Below are 19,642 nucleotides of genomic sequence, written 5' to 3'. Positions count from 1 at the left end.
CGAAGAGTCCAGGAGTATACGCAGCTGCTGTACGAGGTGATTTGAATACATTACTGTTGCCAGGCACTGGTGTCATTTTACAATATGCTGATGATCTGCTGCTCAGCTCCAAGACACTGACGGATTGCGAGAAAGACTCGGTAACACCGTTAAACCACCTGACAGCCTATGAACACTGAGCCTCATTATCTAAGTTACAGTTCTGCTAAACAGCTCTTACCAATTTGGGCCAAGTTCTGCAGCAAGGCACTAGGAGATTTGGTTCTGAATGAGTGTCTCAAATCGCACAATCTCCGAGACTAGAAAATAAACAGATGCTTGAATTCCTCGGAATGTCAGATTACTGTTGACACTGGGTTCCTGAATATAGAACCAATGATACTATGCTATGGACAGCTATACTACAGGACACACCGTCTCAAACCCAATGGAGCCCTGAAATGGAACAGGCCATAAGGCTCTGAAGAAGGAACTGCTCCACGTACCAGCCTTGGATATTCCAGAAGCCTTCCAGTTACATACTAAAGAAAAGGAGGAATTTGCAAGCACCGTGTTGACTCAGGAACACAATGGCTTGAAAAGACTGGTGGCATAGTACTTCACTCAATTACCACCCATGGTGTGTGGCCTGCCTATGAGCTGTAGCGGCGACATCAGTGATGGTCGAAAAGGCAATGCATATAATATTAGAGCACTCCAACACAGTACTGACTCCTCAATTCAGTGGCTGCACAATATTTTACAGCAGCAAAGTGAACAGGGCATCTGATTTTTAAAAGAGCTCCTGCCTTAATCCGGCCACCCTCGTCCCACTCACAGTGACGCCAAGCGACATGATTCTGTGTTAACAGTAGAAGCCACTACCTCTCCTCATCCTTATCTGAGTTCTTCTCCTTTAAAATAACCAAGATCTGATTCTTCTACTGATGGTTCACTGTGTAAACTTAATGATTTTGATACACTGGCTGGGTAGGCTAAAGTGACTCCTCATGAGGTATTGCAAGTAGGTTCCCTCCCTTCAGGAACATCAGCACAAGTCACTGAGCTACTTGCACTCACCAGAACTTGCATCGCAGCTAAGGGTAAAACTGTCAATATCTATAGCAATTCACGATATGCTTTGGGGCAGTACATGATTTTAGTACCCTCTGGAAGCATAGAACACTTACCACCTCCTTCGGTAAAGCTATACAGCACACTCAACTTACGAAGAATTTGCTACAGGCTATTTTATTGCCCCAGCAGATTGCTGTAATGAAATGTGAAGCCCAAACATATAACTCCAACCTTGTGGCACAAGGTAATGCTGCAGGAGATGCAGCTGCTAAATCTGCTGTCCTTTCTGTGGACGCCATAACCATTTCTATGAACTTACAACAGTCTACACTTGGAATCACTACCATAGATTCCTTACTGGCTGCGCAGCAGGCAGCCAGAGCAGAGGAACAGCAATTTTTGAAAAATAAACACTACACCCGTGATGCTGGCGCATTATGGTCACACCCTAATGGCTGCCCCATTTGTCCCCATGGTCTCCTCCTTGCCCTTGTTAGACTGGCACATGGCCAAGGACATGTAGGAAAAGGATGAGGAGGAGTGATACACCAAATAAGACAGCAGTGGTTTGTGCCAGGACTAACAGTAGCAGCAGAACAACCAGTTAAAACACATGAGATTTGCCAAAGTAGTAAAGGCATTCATTAGTCTTGCGAGACCATGGATCTGCACCTGGAAAGTCTTCACTCTCCAGGGTGCAGGCCTGGGCAAGGTTTTATGGAAGACCAGCCTATGCTGCAAGTCTCCCCTCTCCACGACACCAATGTTGTCCAAGGGACGGGCATTAGGACCCATACAGCTTGGCACCAGTGTTGTCATTGGGGGAAATCCCTTGCTAAATCTGATCATCTGACAACCCCAGGGGGACCATTTATGAATCTGCAGATAGACTTGTACATATGCCAGCAACTGAGGGATATAAATATCTGTTAGTAATAATGGACGTCTTTTCTAAATGGATAGAGGCCTTTCCCACACGACAAGATGACACTAAGATAGTTAAATTACTGATGGAGATTATTCCCCGATTTGGGATTCCTTGTAAGTTTAATAGTGACAGAGGAATGCACTTTATGGAGAAATTAACGAAAGCATTGGATAAGCTCTGGGATTCTCCTGGGAGTGACATGTGCCCTACCAACCACAATCATTGGGAATAGTGGAAAGGATGAATGAAGTACTGAAAGACCTAACCACAGTATGTCAAAAGGTGGGATTGAAATGGCCTGAGGCACTGCCATTTGCTCTGTATATCTTGAGAAATCATGTCAACAGACCACCAAATTGACCCCTTTTGAAGTATTGATGGGAAGACCTATGCCCATGGGTTGTAAATCCCCTTTGACAAGTTCCCAAACAGTGCAGATACGGACAGATGAGAAAACCCAAGAAATAGTAAAAGCTCAGGTGAAGCTATTAGAATGAATCAAGAAAAAAGTGACTGCAGCCATGCCCAAACCAGGGGAGGGATATACACATCCATTTAAACCATGTGATTATGTATATATTAAAATCACTGGAAAAAGATTCTCTCTCTCTCCTCTATGGAAAGTACCCTATCAAGTGCTGGTAACCACCACTATGGTGGTCAAGGCACAAGACAAGGACGACAAAGCTGACTGGGTACATGGAACCAAGTGTGAGCTGTATCATCCCCCTCTTCTGAAGTCCAATAGCGTACTGGAAAAGACGGAAAACTAAAGGAAAATGAAGTGGCTAACGATATATGGACTTATTTGCTTTATTACTTTAGCGCCTAGATTTGCCTGCGCTTAAATACTTACTTAGGCTTAGCTCTGAGTATGCTACTTGGACCAAGTTGCTGAGTGTGTACAGGGGTTCCTGCACAAGCAGGCGGGGTATATGCCTCTATGGCCTATACCCTTCAATCAAAAGGAACAGGAGTGCTTCCAGGATATAACCAAAACCTTAGCTGCATACTACTGGCCAGGTGAAAGGAAATAATGAACAAAACAAGCAGACAAAGTACAAGTTAACAAATCTAAATGGCTATCAATTTCTGAGAGAAATTGCTTCAAGGAATGGTACATGCTGAACCATAATTTAACAAACCCTTGTGTTGAGATTGGATGTAGCTACCCAGAAAGCTGAAAAGTGCTGGTATCAGACAGACAAGATGGGTTGATTCATGGAAATTAATCAGTGTAGAGAGAAATCTAGTATCTGGTGGGGTGACTACTGCACTTCTGAAAGATCTCCTCTGTTACTTAATGGTACATACTGGATAGGTGGGGATTGATTTTACCCCTGGCTACCTTTTAACTGGACCGGATGCTGTTACCCTGGATTTGTGGTGCCAATGGAATGTTAGTCTCATGACCTAACTCCCCTTACCTTAAGAGTGATTACGAACACAGAAAAGTTCTGGGTGAGAGCTTTCCCTTATTATGGGACAGGAAAAGCAACATGGAAACTGATTAATATGGCCTCAACCCTTCAAAACTTAGCTAATGACACTGTCTCATCCTTAAAAGGATACACAAAGGCAGATTAAAGGCTTAACTGCTGAGGTAATAGCCATTCGAACTATGGCCCTGCAAAACAGGATGGCCTTAGATTTTACTTTAGCTGAGAAAGGAGAAATGTGCGCCTTTTTTAGGCAAGAATATTGTACCTATATTCTTGATGAATCTGAAAACATAACCCATATCCAGAAAAGTGTAAACCATACACAAGATCAGAGAAGAATTCCTGGGGGCTGGGGTCCTTTGGTAACATCTTTGGTGGTTGGTGGGAACACTGGTACATTATGGAATTATCACTGTCTTCTGGCTACCCAATTCATAAGTGCAATCCTACCCTGTTCAACAAGTCAACCCTTTTCTATGTACCTGAGTTAACACCAACAGGTATGACCCAGAATACGATGAAGAATGCTTAAGGATACGACCACTACCCTCAGGGTATGAGGCGCCTTTTGGAGACACCAATCTATGGAATTGATCTTACCATCAAAAAGAAGGGAATTGTGGAAGAAAATTCTGAATAAAGTGTCAAAGTATCTGAGTTGTTAACACCCAGCACGCTCCTTTAAATAGCAAAATGCCTTATGCTGGCCTTAATGCATAACACTGCTGTGCAAACAAGGTGAAGACAGTGAAGGTCAAAAACTGTAGGGAGGGCCGACCTTGTGGGCTGTCAGGTTTCTGACAATTAAAAAAGTGTCCTGGTTTTTCCTTCACCTGTCAGGTATATCACACAAGACAAATTATACTTTTGTATGTTAATGACTTACCGGACCCAAGGATTTAATGATCCTTCTATATATCACAAATAAAGGTTCACTATTCAGCCTCTCAGCATGCTTGTAATTTTGTAGTTTCAAGGATGTTTAATAGCCTCTCTCTCTCTGTTATGGGCAGACAAGAGAATGCCTCTTGCATTCTTGCGTGGGAATAATGAGACACATGGGATTGATATTTTTCAAACTTTGATGTAATTAACTTTCTGCGTGCATGTATAAAAAAAAAGGTTGTGACTATTATTCATTGGAAGACTTGATGATCGCACTGTTAGCAAGTCATTCTTCCCTTATTCGTGAATAAAGGTATTCTCTAGGCACTTCAAAAGTCAGTGTCCAATTTACCTGTGACCAACTTTAATTGAATTTCATGAGCAAATTAATTTCCCTAACACTCAACCAGTTTTGAGGAGACTTTCCAATAAAATAATATAGTTGTAGCAAAGGCTAATTGTAAATACTTTAAAACTAAAATGAAACCCATACACCGGTAATTCCAGCAGCATTTTTGTCAAAGGGGAGAGTTTTCTGTTTGCCCATTGGAATTAGAAATGAATAACAAAAACCAGAGTGTGAACTGAAAGACAACAATGATATAGCAGAGAACCATAAGCTTCCACAATTGAAATTGCATTTGACACAACAAATCTTAGTTCATGAGAGCAATATATTCAATTACGAATTGAAAACCATTTTAGCATTACGAATTAAAGACAACATTTGAAATTATTTCATATCAATAAAAAGGTGAACCTGCATTTATAAACACTTTCAAATTCCTGACAAATCGCAAAATACTTCACAGCCAACAAGCCACTTTTGAAATGAGAAACTATGATTTTCAACAAACAGAAGGTAATGTGTATCACAAAAATAACCATAATGAAATAATTGCTTTCAGCAGATGACTGAGCAAATCAACATTAGAACCTTACACGTCTTCCTTTAAAGGTAGACAGTTATTTCCTCACGGAATTCAATTTCATGCCTAATGTTCAGTTTAACCTGCCCTCTTTGGCATGTTGAGTAGATATCAGTGTTTAGGTCAATTTATTTAGTTTGGGGAATGTGCATCTTTGCAAAAGACCTCATTACTAAGAACTCCTCCACTCTGTCTGCTAACAATGTGTTGTAAAGAAATGGATAACAAACTAATTAGGAATTTAATTGCTACTATGCATTCCTGATATTTATACATTAGGTTAGGTTACCACATCTCACAAAACGTGCACGTGGTTTGAAGTCGGAATGCTTCCTTCCTCCAAATTTCTGGCTCAATTCTTTATCACACATCAGCAATAATCTGTTTTAAGAGATTAGATAGCTGAATATAGTGAAATAAAAGATATTAAACACCAAATGGTTAGCAACTTTTCCATGAGAAAAATCACTGACAGTTGGAGGAACTGCTCTTTCAAAATTTGGTGTGTATCAATTGCAATGGCTTAGAAAAGAACACCTTGAAATTCTGTCACACAGTATTCCGTGCTGATAGAAACAGAAGTTTTTGATTTGACTTTTCATCAGAACTGGTCTATTTCTCTCTCCAGATGTTCTGATATCCTTTCAGAATTATTTTGATTTCAGACTTCCAATATCATCAGTACTTTGGCTTCAAAGTACAACAAACTAATCATTGTGTGCCTGATTAAAGGCAAAAGGAAACAACTTGAGAACACACTTTGTTGGACATTGTTAACTGTGTGTAATAAAACATTGCAGCCAGATGCCACAGAAGCATCCGTATTTATTGAAACGAGCTTAAGTTGTCACTTTACAGAACTCAATTTATTTTAAGACTCTCTACAAAAAGCTCCATATAAAGCTAACAAAGCTTTGTAGTGTAAATACATGCACTCATGCAAGAGCTAAGACCGCTAAGCATTCCCAACATAAATTGCTTACATTGGCACATTTAAAAGCTAAAGACAAACAAAACAATACACAGTCACATCACAGGAGCTGAGAAGTTTCTCACCATTAGCAAATATCCTATGAAAGACTGTTCGCAACAGAGCGGCCGTAAGCGGGAAATAAAACAAGAAATTGATGAGTGATGGAACAGCGAGCATTCACAAATACAAACCAAAAGCTTCAAACAAGACTCTTCTGTAGCTAGATGAAGGTGGGGAGGAGGAAAAGGCAAAAAGGGAGAGAGGGAGAGGGAAGGCAAAGGGAAAGATAGGAAAAGGACAAGGAGTCTCTAGAGTTCATGAAATATTAGTGCAACACTCTTAATCTAGCTCACTTCCCCTTAAATTTAAGGTACTGCTCATGATTTTCAGCCCTAGTTTACAAGAGGAAATCACTTACCACAATATTCTGGATCAAAAGGAGATTGATTGCACCGTCAAACTTTTTTATTGCATTCAAAATTTGCTATTGTTAATTACAAGACAAAGGGCAAAAATTGGGCCTGGAGGGAGAAGCGGTGGAGACTGTTCTTGTCTAGGGAATGCATTGAGTTGAGAAATTTCATTGCTGGTGTTTCACAGTTTCAAAGGTGTTGGGAAATCTGCAGATTTTCCATGTAAAATATGGATTGAGATTTCAGCCATTAACAAACGGAACCCAAGTAATGTTGGACTGAACCAATTGGTACCAGTGATTTAAAAGCAGTAATGAATACTAAAGTTTTCAAAAAAGGCTTTTCCCATGCCTAAATCAAGAACATTCTAGTTGGATAACTGGAAGGAAACTAACGGTCCAGAAATTGTCACAAGTTGTATCGAGAACATATAGAAGCTTGAAATGGTCCTAATTTTGATCGGACAAGGAGAACAACAAAACAAAACCCGATTCTTTTGCAATCTGAGATGATGAATGATCAAGAATCACAGCAAATCTGCCTTTTGAAATAGGCGAAGAAACTTCAGTGTTCCACATCAATAATTTTTTGGTGATTGAATAGGGCAATTACTTAAGAGCATATTTTAAACAATGCTAAATGAAACAGGCTAGGATGAAAGGAAATGCAGAATTGGAATGCAGTGGAAATGAATGGAAGTATTCATAGCGGTGCAGTAACGTATTGTTCCAACAATCGGGGCTCCATCCCAAGCTCAGGAATTTCCACACGCTCCACGCCAAATAAATCCTGAATGTTTTATGTTCACCTTACACATTTCAAAGATGAGCAGTTGATAGGCTAATTAGCTCCTGTAAACTATCCCTTAGTGTGGCTACATGTTGTATGTCAGGATGGAGTTGATAAGGTGTATGAGAGGCAATAGGATGCATGCAAATAAGTGGAAGAATGGAATTGATGAGACTGCTTTGAACCAGCATAAACAATAGGCTGAACAGCCTCCTTCAGAGAATGCGAAATTGCTGTTGAGAATTGCTGGCTTGGATAACGTACAAGATGGAGATAAGAAACAGATTTCAGTGGGTCTTGGGCATACAGGTAAAGAGTTGGTATTACTGACTCACGACAATATTTTAAAGAGTACCAATTTTAAAACATCTGCAAGTTTACTGCTGAACTAATGGGAAGACTTTGCCCTTTAGGTTTCTCATTTCAGCTTGGATACCAATACAAAATCAGTTATGTTTAAAAGGATTGAAAGGTATTCCCAGATGCAAAATGACTAGTTTCTAAGCAGAGGTAAAAGAAAGTTAACTCAATACCAATCAAGCAAACAATACATTACAATAGACTAAGGGAGAACATCAATAACTGATTCCAGCTTCCACTTACATATCATGCAAAAAATTTGAATTAGCTCAGTCTAATCCTCAGAACAATGGAATTGTGAACATGGAATAACAAACAAGAAATCAAGACATTTAAATATGCACATGGAAAGCCAACACAAACACTTAGATGATCAAAATGCCAATTACACAAACAGACTTATAACAAAGCTCTTCAATTAATAGAATCATTCAAAAATGACTTCTCTGCAAAAAAAAATCAAAAATAGTAAAGTAATTGTACTCATGAAATAGTCAGGAAAGAAACCTGTCATCATCATCCAGACCTAACCCTGGTAAAACATTAAACTTAACACCTTTCAAAACAGTTCTTGATTCTCGAAGTTGCTTCTCCACAACCAATCAAGTACATCTAAAGTAGTGACGTAATGTAGGAAACACAGCTAAGTTGCACAAAACAAGCTCCCCACAAACAAAGTGATAACATTCAGGTTTCTGTCGACGGAGACCAGAAGCAGATAAAATCCCTTCACAACTCCTTAAGATTTTACACTCACCTGGGAGAGCGAGAAAGAAGACATTAAAGCACAGAGGCATGATTTAATACACTGTGGGTTCATGGCTTAGGATCCAATATATGCTGCCATTTCAAATGTTCAAACAAAACATTCAGGTGGTTGAAGCTAACAAGTCAAAACAAAAGTAGATGGCCACATGGCTCAGACCAAGACAAGGCATTTTAAAAGTTCAAAGTAAATTAATCAAAGTACATACATGTCACCATATACAACCGAGATTCATTTTCTTGCAGGCATGGTCAGTATATCCAAAATAGAATGATAACCATAATAGAATCAATGAACAACTGCACTAATTTGGGTGTTCAACCACTGTACAAAAGACACAAATTGTGCAAATACTTAAAGAAATAAATAATAATAAATAAATAAGCAACAAATATCTTGAACATGAAACAAAAGAAAGTATGTAAGATGTGGGAACAGTTCAGTGATGGGACAAGCGAAGTTAAGTTATCCTGTCTGGTTCAGCAGCCTGACGGTTGAGGAGCAATAACTGTTCCTGAAGCTGGTGGTGTGGGTCCTGAGGTTCCTGTACTTTCTTCCTGATGGTAGCAGCAAGAAGAGAGCATGTCCTGGGTCGTGGGTGTCCATGATGATGGATGCTGCACTCTTTGTAGATGTGCTCAATGGTGAGGAGGGCTCTACCTGTGATGGTCTGTGCCATATCCACTACTTTTTTTTTAAAAAAAAGATTTTCCATTCAAAGCATTGGTGTTTCCAAACCAGGCAGCTTTGCAGTCAATCAATATACTCTTCACCACACATCTACAGATATTTTAGATACCATGCTGAATCTTCACCAATTCCTAAGGAAGTAGAGGTACTGTCATGCTTTAGTGCTGGGCCCTAGACAGGTCCTCCGAAATAATAACACTGAGGAATTTTAAATTGCTGACCATCTCCATTCTGATCCTCTGATGAGGACTGGCTTATGAACCTCTGGTTTCCTTCTCTTTAAGTCAATAACCACTCCTTGCTCTTGCTAACATTGTTTTGTTCTCATGGCACCATTTAGCCAGATTCTCAATCTCTCTCCTATATGCAGATTAATCACCACCCTCGATTTGGCCAACAACAGTGGTGTCATCAGCAAACTTGAATATGACATTACAGCTGTGCTTAGCCTTAGTCATGAGTGTAAAATAAGTAGAGCAGGAGGCTGAGCATACAGCCCTGTGGGTACACCTGTGTTGTTGGCGACAGTGGAGGAGACGCTGTTGCGAATCTGAACTGACTGGGGTCTGCAAGTGAGGAAATCAAGCATCCAATCGCACAAGGAGGAATTGAGGCCAAGGACTTGAAGCTTATTGATTAGTTTTGAGGACATGTCAAAGAATTAAGTAGCCTAGTTAACGCTACAAAGCCCTCATGACAAACTCAAGGGATCTGGTTCTGAATTGGAAGGGCTCAGACAAGCGACAACTTGACAGTCATACAACTCTCACTCATAACATTTTAGTTGGGACACAGGATTCTTTCAAAATGATCCCTCTCTTTATGTTCTGAGCCACTGGAATAATAAATGTATTAAAAATACAATCATTAAGGAATGCCCTGGGAAGTTCCAACCCATACTCCCCGAAATCTCTCTACATGTTAAACATAAAAACACGTCAATTGCCTCCCATTCCCTTCACTCAGCTAATGAATGAGTATTCAATGTTAAATGACATTTGAAATCAGTGCTGAAGATAGCAAAGAGAGCATAGGTACTTCAGGATACAGAAGTGGAACGACATGAACTACAGACAGTGTTTCTTGTCTTCTGCACATGGGTTGACTGTCCAAGTTGGTGGGTCTTTCATTGACTCTACTATAGTTATTATTCTATTATGGATTTATTGAGCGTGCCCGCAAGAAAATACATCTCAGGGTTGCATATGGTAATATTTATGTGCTTTGATTATAAATTTACTTTGAAATTTTGAGTCTAAAAGATCAGCACTGCCACAAAAGTTGTGTGGCATATAAAGACCTGACACAAGGGACATATCAACTTACCCTCTATCCTTTCAGGATGACCACTGCATAGACCTTGAAGAATTGTCTTCATCTCAAGGACATCAGCACTATTGCATGGCATTGATAATGGACTAGATGATGGAGAAATCTGCCAGCCTTGATGCAGAGGCAGTGACAAGGTGCTGAGCTACCAACAGCATCACAAAATACTGTTGGTTGGTATGCTAACCACAATCAGGAATATTCAATAGCACTACCATGGTTGCAGTGTTCATTCACCATCATTTGCAAGATGGGAGTGCAGTGAATGATAAGGCTTCAACAGTTCCTTCTTGTCTAAAGAAACAAACAAAGAATCCAATTTCCCTGTTGTATACCTGCAAGATGCTACGACACATGCCAACAAATTACCCTAGGTAATTTCTCAGGTAAGAACGTTCAGTACAGCTTTGTGGGCCGAAGGGCCTGTATTGTGGTGTACGTTTTTCTATGTTACTAATTTAACTTGAAAATATAATCAGCATTCCTTTTCCTCACTGGGTCAAATCTCAGGAGCTTTCCACATGTATCCACTTTGGGAGTACATTCACATGATCTACAGAAATCTTAGGAATCAGTACAGCAATGCACAAATATAGCTAAAGCATGAAATTCTATTATTTCCCCAGTTCTTTTTCATCCCTGGGTTGAGAGAAGCTCGTAACTAATATGCATAAAAAGCCAGTGGGGGGGAAAAGGGAAAACCAAGCACGACGGATAGCTGCCATCCAGTAAAAATCATGAGCAAGCCTTGCTTCTGACATCCGATGACAATGCCAGATCAAGCCATCAATGAAATTTGTGAAAGCTTTATTTTTAAAACTGTACAAGCATGATACTGAATGAGCTCTAAGTAACAAATTATCAACAGAGTAAGGATAACCTGTTTTTTTTAATGCAATACTGAATGACCTGTCAAGAACCTCTGGGAAATGGAGTCCATTCCTAAGTGGGGCTTTTATTTAGAACAAGCACAATGAAACATGATCAAAATAAAACAGTACTAACAATAAAATCTGCATAAATAGCAGAATGAATATACTACACAGCAACATAAATGGACTGTGTCACAGTTTAAGAATAATTTCGCCATGATATTTGTTTGAATCTTTTGGACTGAAGGGATGGAAATTGTACTTATTTTATCAGGATTAAAACAGCATGCCTCCATAAAGGCCAAGCCAGCTATTCAGAAAAAAAATTAGAAGGACCTCTCTGTATTGCAGTATTTAATTGTAATGAATGCATGTAACTTCCCAATGATATTCCAGGCTGATTATAATCAGAATCTTGAGTGTCACACATGAAAATTTGTCTGTGTTCCTAGAATCTTAACTCCCAACCAGGAATGGCACCACTCTGACTTAAATTCACTTGCTAAAGATAAACACAACAAATTCAACATATGAAGTCTGCAGAGATTTTGCAACAAATTCAGAAGCAATTCAGAAACCAGCGGTGCAAAGCAACTTAGGTCCTTACAGGTTGAATTGCAGGTTGAGTCAGTGCTTAGGAAAACAAATAAATGCAAGTAAGGTAAAATGGCTACATATTTTTGGAGAGGAAGGGAGTTTGGAGGCAGTCTGATTTGACATAAGTTAGTAGCTGCTTTGACTGAGGGGAACGAAAAGTGGGGGAAAAAACTTGGAGATTAGTTAACAATGAAAATTTGAATGGTCAGCAGTTTTAGGGGAAGAATTAAACAGGAGGTGGAATAAACAGGCGAGGTAAATTTAGAGAAGGAATAACAGAAAAAAAATCTAAAAAGATATGCAATTACTTATTTGATAGTATAGCTTCACCCAATAAGCCAAAATGGCTCTATTATCTTTGCATAAAAGTTTTCCTTCTATAACTATGAAAGACTCATCAAGAAAAACTGTAGCAACTCAAGGAAACAGCTAATTTCCCAGGACAAGAACAACAAACTTTTTTTGTGCCTTCCAAAACATAGAACTCTATTGAAGTATTCAGGGAGGGAGAAGATAAGAGAGAATTGGGGCAATGTTACACACATCTATAAATGGTGTCCCTTTACCTTTTCCTTCACCATCCAATGAGCTAAACCAGCCCTAAGTGAGGCAGAGGTTCACGTGCACCGCTTCCAATATTATTTAGTGCAGTCCGTGTGGCTGACTTTGGAGAATCCAACTGTAGACTAAATGACCATTTTGACCAACCCCTACTCTCCATCCACAGTGACCATCTTCTGTTAAAAGTTGCATGCAATTTTAACTTTCTTTCCCACTCCCACAAATATTTGTCTGCCCTCAGGCTTCTTCATTGCTACAGAAGTTAAATGGAAATTGGAAGAACATATTCCATATTCTGTAGAGGTACATTCCGACCCAATGTTTATAAATACTGAATTTCACAATTTCAGGTAACCCACATCTTTGTGTTTTCACACACACCTCTCAGTCTATTTACTTTTTTTTAAATCTCCTCTCCTACCTGGCTCCATCTGCTTATTGCCCCCTACCCATCTTGTTCACAGCCTCTGTCCCACCTCCCCCTTCTACTGCCCTTTCCCTGCTCAGGCACGATGCAGAGTCTCAACGTGAAAAACCACACACATTTTGCCTCTACAGATGCTGCCCGACTGCAAAGTTCTTCTCAAGTTCAGTATCCAGAATGCATTTTATTTTCTCATTGATGATCTGATCATTAAAGGGCCTTTATAGAAAGTGTGCTCGATACAATAGATTTGAGTTTCTCCAGCATTTTGTGTGTTGCATAAAAATGGAAGTGATTTGGATCAATTTATAACTAGAATCTTCAGGTCTGATAGAGATGCAGTAAAGATTTTAGGTACAAGTTATGAATGGCAGGTTGACGAATTACATTAAAAGATAGTAAACAAGCATGGTTGACATTTAAATAATACACTTTACAATATACATTTTTAAAATAAAAGAGGACAAATGCTCCAGACACAGTTATTAAAGTTACTTTTGTTTCAAGATAGACTGGCAGACAATATTAGGAAAGTTAAGGCAACAACAGTTATTGCAATAAAGTGCTGCTAAGGTAAAAGATCATCCATCTTTTCTAAAAGTGAAGTTACCAACTAGTCCACTCTTACTTCCTAATTTTATATTCAACCCTCTTTCCACCCCCCCATTCTCTCAAGTATCTTCAAAACAGTGAATTACTTTCAGCTTCTATCATCTAAGACAACCCACGGCCATGTAACATCCGCTGTTGCTGTGTTATCATGCTGTGCCATAGTTCAATCTTAGTAACACCAAAACTACAAAGTAAGGCTTCATTTTTGCACAATGTGCTTTAGAGTTATAAGATCAGTAAAAGCAAATATTTGGACAAACATATTTGGACTGAAAAATCCAGTAAGTGTATGTACATGCACAGCTGTTGTTAAAATGCTCCAATGCTCTATAAAAACCAAACCAGCTGTGTTTTTGTTGTGAAGTAATACAAGTTTTGACTACACTAAAACAATGAAGGTGATGTGCAAGGCAAAGACTCTACATTACTTCAGTAGTTGAACTCCATAACCTAAAATGATAGGCAACATTTCTGTACCACTTTGTCTGTTCTTTTTCTTCTTTGATAAGCATTTTGGGACACAAGTTCTACACAAAACCAATCCTTCCTCACCACAACTTCAACAATATTCCAGATGCCAAACCCAAACCCTTGGACTTATTACTAAAAGTCACAGCTTCAACTATTCACCAACTGTGCTATCAGAGATGCTGAACTTCATTAGAAATGGATGATCCATTGACAAGGGCAGAGTCCACAGACTTATAGAAACAATCATTCAACAGTTAAACTGAATTAATCATTTAAATGGCTAATTAAGCTAGTGTTACACTGAATAGGATACTTTTCCTTGGGTGGTGAGGAGAAATAGGAAATAATGAGGTAGAATATAAAGGGACAGGCCCTCTGTTACCTATATTGGTGGGAACAGGACTTCCCACATCATTTTCTGGAGAATTCTGCATGGGAGTTTAATCACAGTGACAGGGCTATAATATTAGCTAAATGCCAGATGTACTTCAAGCAAGACAGTCAGATACTGTCTGTAGTTAAGGATAAAACACCAAGCAGCTGCCAAAGATTGAGTTTCGGAAAAAAAAATCAGCCATTGAGAGAATTATTCACAGCATTGCTCACTTTGAAGTTGAAATGGCCAATATTATGTCTTTCCCTCAAAGCCCAAAGCAATCTGAACCATGCACAAATGCATAATTTAGCCATGCATAAAATGCAATACACTATTTTCACTCACTCCCATTATAATCGTGTCCTGATTGAACTGTACATACAAAATACAGCAAATTAAAAATAGTCAATAGTTGTCCACAAACAGATCATTGTGACATTAACCCAATTAAACCACAAGTTTTGTTGCATTGCTCACTGTCACAAACATTTTTCCTTAACTGTTCCATTGAAAGGGCTTATCACTAGCAACATGCAAATTAAAATTTAATGAACAATTTAATAAGGATAATATTAAATTCCAGTTGGTGTTCAATCAGCATTGCAGTAGTTATATCTCAACTGCAACCACAAAAGTTATTCTTGTTCAGATTCGGAACAGGACAGCAAAAGGAAAGTACGTTTGTACAAATACCAAGTTTATAAAATTGAGTTTAATGAAAGCAACTTGGTTCATCAGTTTTGAAATATAGATTTGGGCACAAAATATGTGCTCTGAACAGGTGGGGTTTGGGAAGAGATAAAATAGGAGAAAACAAGGTGTAGGGGGTAAAACAAGAAAAAAGAGATAAGTCTGAGAGGCTGTTTAAAAACAATGAGAAAATAGAGCTGACTACATACAGCACATTGAAAACAAGTCATAGTTTGATCAAAACCCAGCGCTTCCACTTCACTGGCAGAGAAGAGTCTACTGACATTGATTTGACCCACACAAGCTGGCCAATATTCACAGAATGGCTCTCAAGTACACTACTCTGGTGACGGGGTGCTTTTCTCAAAAATAACAGCAATCAAGCATTGTCACTGATCTGATTTTTAGTTGACATAAAATAGTGCTAAATTGTGCCAACTAGAAAGAAAGCGAGTAATACTTTCGTGTTTGCATTGCTAAGCTAGTAAAATAGAAATATTAATCCATAAATTGTAAAAGACTGGTTGGATGGTCAAAGCAAAATTTCACTTTCTTTAATAACCTTTCATACTACTAAATGAATTCAAGTTATTACATGTTATAATTTCTGATACTTACCAGACCCAATTTTTATAAGTCCATTATGCTGAATGAATATTGTATCACAGGTCAGATTGCCATGGATGATGGGAGGATCACAAGAGTGCAGGTAGCTGGTTAAAAGAAAAACAACAATTTTAGTTACTTGAATATGCACAGAATTTCAATAAAGACATTATTTTTTATATCAGCACAATGGCACCATACAAATGATTTGTGGCTTACAATGAAACAATTTAGGGAAATTAAATAACAGTAGTTTTTTTTCTTTTAAAAAAATTAAATACATTTAACATTTTATTTAGTTATGTCTATTGAGCAGTCCTCTTGTACAATAAAGTGGATTCTTGACATCACCATTTACCTTATCGCTTTGCAACTTATTGTCTGCCTGCATTTTCTCTGCAACTTTAACACTTTATTCTGCGTTGTCAATGCTTTTCTATTCTACGACCTCAACATACTGATGTAATAAAATCTGTATGGATGGCATGCAAAATGAAGGTTTTTCACTGTATCTTAGTACATGCAACAGTAATAAACCATTAAGTCGAAGACAAATTCAATAACCGTTCCCAATAGTCTGCGACCAGAGGATCATTGTAGCTTTAAAAAAATGGGGAGTTTATTATTTCATTAGTGCTCATCAATATGTCACTACTTAGTCAGATATTGAAGATCTCTGGATGACATTGCTACCTTTCATTCAGGCATGTTCTGAGACTATACAATCATACAGCAGGTAAGGAAATTGGTTATTTGTTACTGGACTAACGTGCATGAGGAACAATGGATTTCAAAGAGCAAGTTGAAGACTAAAATGTACCAACTTTTGAATCTGAATTCAGGTTACCTTCAAATTATAAAACACATTAAAATATTGTGCAGTTCTACACTGCAGATTAAACCTGGAGAGGAAAAGAAAGGCCACTGAAGAAATATGACAACAAAAAGTAGTGCTGAAAGCACACAAGGGACAACAGTAATCATGTGATCTCATGAATCCACAACCACACAGCTTACTCAGTTACTAACTTGGATGAGGAACTGATGGGGGGGGGGGGGGCCTTAATAAGTTAGCAGATGACAAAGGTTGATGGAGTTGTGGATAATGTGGAGGGTTATTGTAGGTTAAAACAGGACATTGACTGGATGTAGAGCCGGGCTGAGGACTGGCAAATGATGTTCAACCCCGAAAAGTATGAAGTGATTCATTTTGGAAGGTCAAATATAGGTTAATGGCAGGATTCTTAGCAGTGTGAAGGTACACAGGGGCTTTGGAGTCCACATCCATAGGTCTCTTGAAGTTGCTGTGCAAGTTGATAGGGTTGTTAAGAAAGTGCATAGTATGTTGGATATCATTAGTCAGGGGATTAAGTTCAAGAGCCATGAGGTAACATTGCAGGAGGCTGCATGGACGAGAAAGCATATCTTATGAAGACAGGTTGAGCGAACTTGGGCTTTTCCCTTTGGAAGAGGATGTTGAATGGTGACCTGACAAAGGGATATGTGATGATAAGAGGCATGGATAGATTGGATAGCCAGAGACTTTTTCCTAGGGTGGATATAACTAATATAAGGAGCATAGTTTTTAGTTTCAGGGATATGCCATTGCCAGAATAAAACCTTTTTTTATGTTCTCTGCTTTATAGTTAGTCAAGGGAAATTTTACCCACAACAACGTTCTTCAGTTTGAACAAGGTAGTTGTATTAAGTAGCTATCTGTTGGATTTTGGTGTGGTAAATTGGGAGAAAAGACAAGCTTAAAATGACTAGTGATCAAAGACTGAAATTAATTAGTCATTCAGTAATAAAGCAGTTTTGAGATTACAAACAACTGCCTTTAATAAAGCACCCATGAATTACACATTGGCTTTGATCTGTTTTAAAATGCACAGCTAAATTCACCACTACCCTACCAGCCAAGTATGAATCTGTTTTTTTTTGTGGGGGAGGGGTGGGAGAATTAACTTTGGCAAAAATAAAAATTACTAGGTACTCCACTCCCAGCCACAGAAAGACACTGGTGCTTTCCAACACTGCTCATGTTCACAAACCAGGTTGATTTATCTTAAGGACTACTGGCACTTGAGAAACATAGTTAATCAACAGTCAAGTTGTAATAAGGACAAGCAAGGAAAAATATGTCCATCGCAAGAACTGAAATAAATTCCAGATCTAACTTCTTACCTCAATGCAGACAAAATCTGGGTGCACCATCTCTTCCAGGCCTATACAGAAATTAGCAAAGTTACAGTGGAATAGGACTATAAAAAATCCATTAAATAAAGTTTGCTTATATGAAAAACAACAACGTTCCCAGGAGAGAAACATCTAATACAAGGGAGCATAATTTTAAGATGTTTGGATGGAAGTATAGGAGGGGTGTCAAAGGCAAGTTATTTACACAGTAGTGCACGAATTTCCTGCTGGGGTGGTGATAGAGATAGATACATTAGGGGCATTTAAGAAAATCTTAGTCACATGGACGACAGAAAAATGGAATGTTATGGAGGAGAGAAGGATTAGATTGATCTCAGCATGCAGCAGCATTATCTCAGTTCTTGAACTCAATTCCCTGTCTAATGAAGGCCAACATACCATATGCTTTTAAACTATAAACTTGAGTGGCAACTTTGAGGGGGGTCTATGGATGTAGACCCCAAGGTCCCTCTGTTTCTCCATACTGCCAAGAATCCTGCCATTAACCCTATATTCTACACAAGTAAAGTGTTTTATAGTTAAAGCACAAAACAATCCTACAACCACAGCTAACTTTACCACATTTAAATCACAGTCTGATGGCATTATTTGCAGAAGAAACACTTGGATTTATCATCCTACTCTGGTGTTTGGCTGTCTTCAGGATGTCAGGAACTGGCAGTGAAGTATCTTCTTGAATTGCCTTGTTTTCTGCAGCTAAAGTATCTCAGACATTTCAGGATTTAACGAATGGTGAAGCAATATATTCAGCACCAGATGGTACACAAGGTGGATTCCTATGTACATTTGGCCCTTCCTTATAAATAGCTGAATTGCAGAAACTTCTTTACTACCTGTATTATATTTCAACGACTGTATTGCATGTAATGCAGTCATAGTGTCCCACTCTTATTCAGGGGAAAGACGTGCATCACACAAGCAAACTTTAGTTAAACTTAGCACTAACTTTGAAGTTCCAAACCAGACAGTCGTAGAAATCAGGAATGCACAGCTAGAGGCAGATATCACAATATTCAAGTAATTAGTTGACCACTTGAAGGACAATGGTATAGAAACTAGAGGTGAAGTGTGGAAAATGAAAATTAACAAGAAATGCATAGTTAATAAAATTTGTGTCATTGGTAAAGCTGCAAGGATGAAGTCAAGTAACTTTGCTACTCATTCTTCAGTCTGTCACAAGCAAAGTCTAGCGGCAGGATTCTTCAAAACTTGACTTGTTCAAAGTTCAAATAAATTCATTACCAAAGTATATATGTCAACGTATACTACCCTGAAATGCATTTTCTTGCAGGCATTCAGAGTAAATACCAAGAAACACAATAGATTCAATGAAAGACCACACACAACAGGACGGACAAACAACCAATGTGTAAAAGACAAACTGTAAATACAAAAAAAGTAATAATATGACATGAAGAGTCATTGAAAGCAAGTCGATAGATGGTGAGAACAATTGGAAGGGAGCGAGTAAAATTGAATGAAGTTATCCCCTCTGGTTCAACAGCCTGATGGTTGATGTCATGAACCATCCTTAGCACTGACACTGATGTTCCTAACCAGCACAAATACACCATTCACTGCTTCTTCAGGACAGCATTTAAAGGTGAAAACCATCAATCCGTCAGTAAAGGTTGGGCTGTAGACAGAAGTTTACAT

General features: G+C 38.7%; 1 protein-coding gene across 1 annotated transcript in view; it reads right to left on the bottom strand.

The window, feature by feature from the left end:
• The window catches only part of LOC140201540 (nuclear receptor-binding protein-like), a 102,055-nt gene that overhangs the window by 40,846 nt on the left and 41,567 nt on the right, over positions 1–19,642 (bottom strand). Inside the window, exons 5-6 of the mRNA XM_072265809.1 lie at positions 17,954–17,994; positions 15,782–15,876 (exon numbers count right to left, since the gene is read on the bottom strand). Coding sequence (XP_072121910.1) covers positions 15,782–15,876; positions 17,954–17,994 — 136 coding nt within the window. The remainder of the gene's footprint in view (positions 1–15,781; positions 15,877–17,953; positions 17,995–19,642) is intronic.

Source organism: Mobula birostris, chromosome 8 (genome assembly GCF_030028105.1).
Source record: "Mobula birostris isolate sMobBir1 chromosome 8, sMobBir1.hap1, whole genome shotgun sequence".
Lineage (NCBI taxonomy): Eukaryota > Metazoa > Chordata > Chondrichthyes > Myliobatiformes > Myliobatidae > Mobula > Mobula birostris.
The sequence above is the reverse complement of the archived record's forward strand: the minus strand, read 5'-3'. Positions and strand labels throughout refer to the sequence as shown.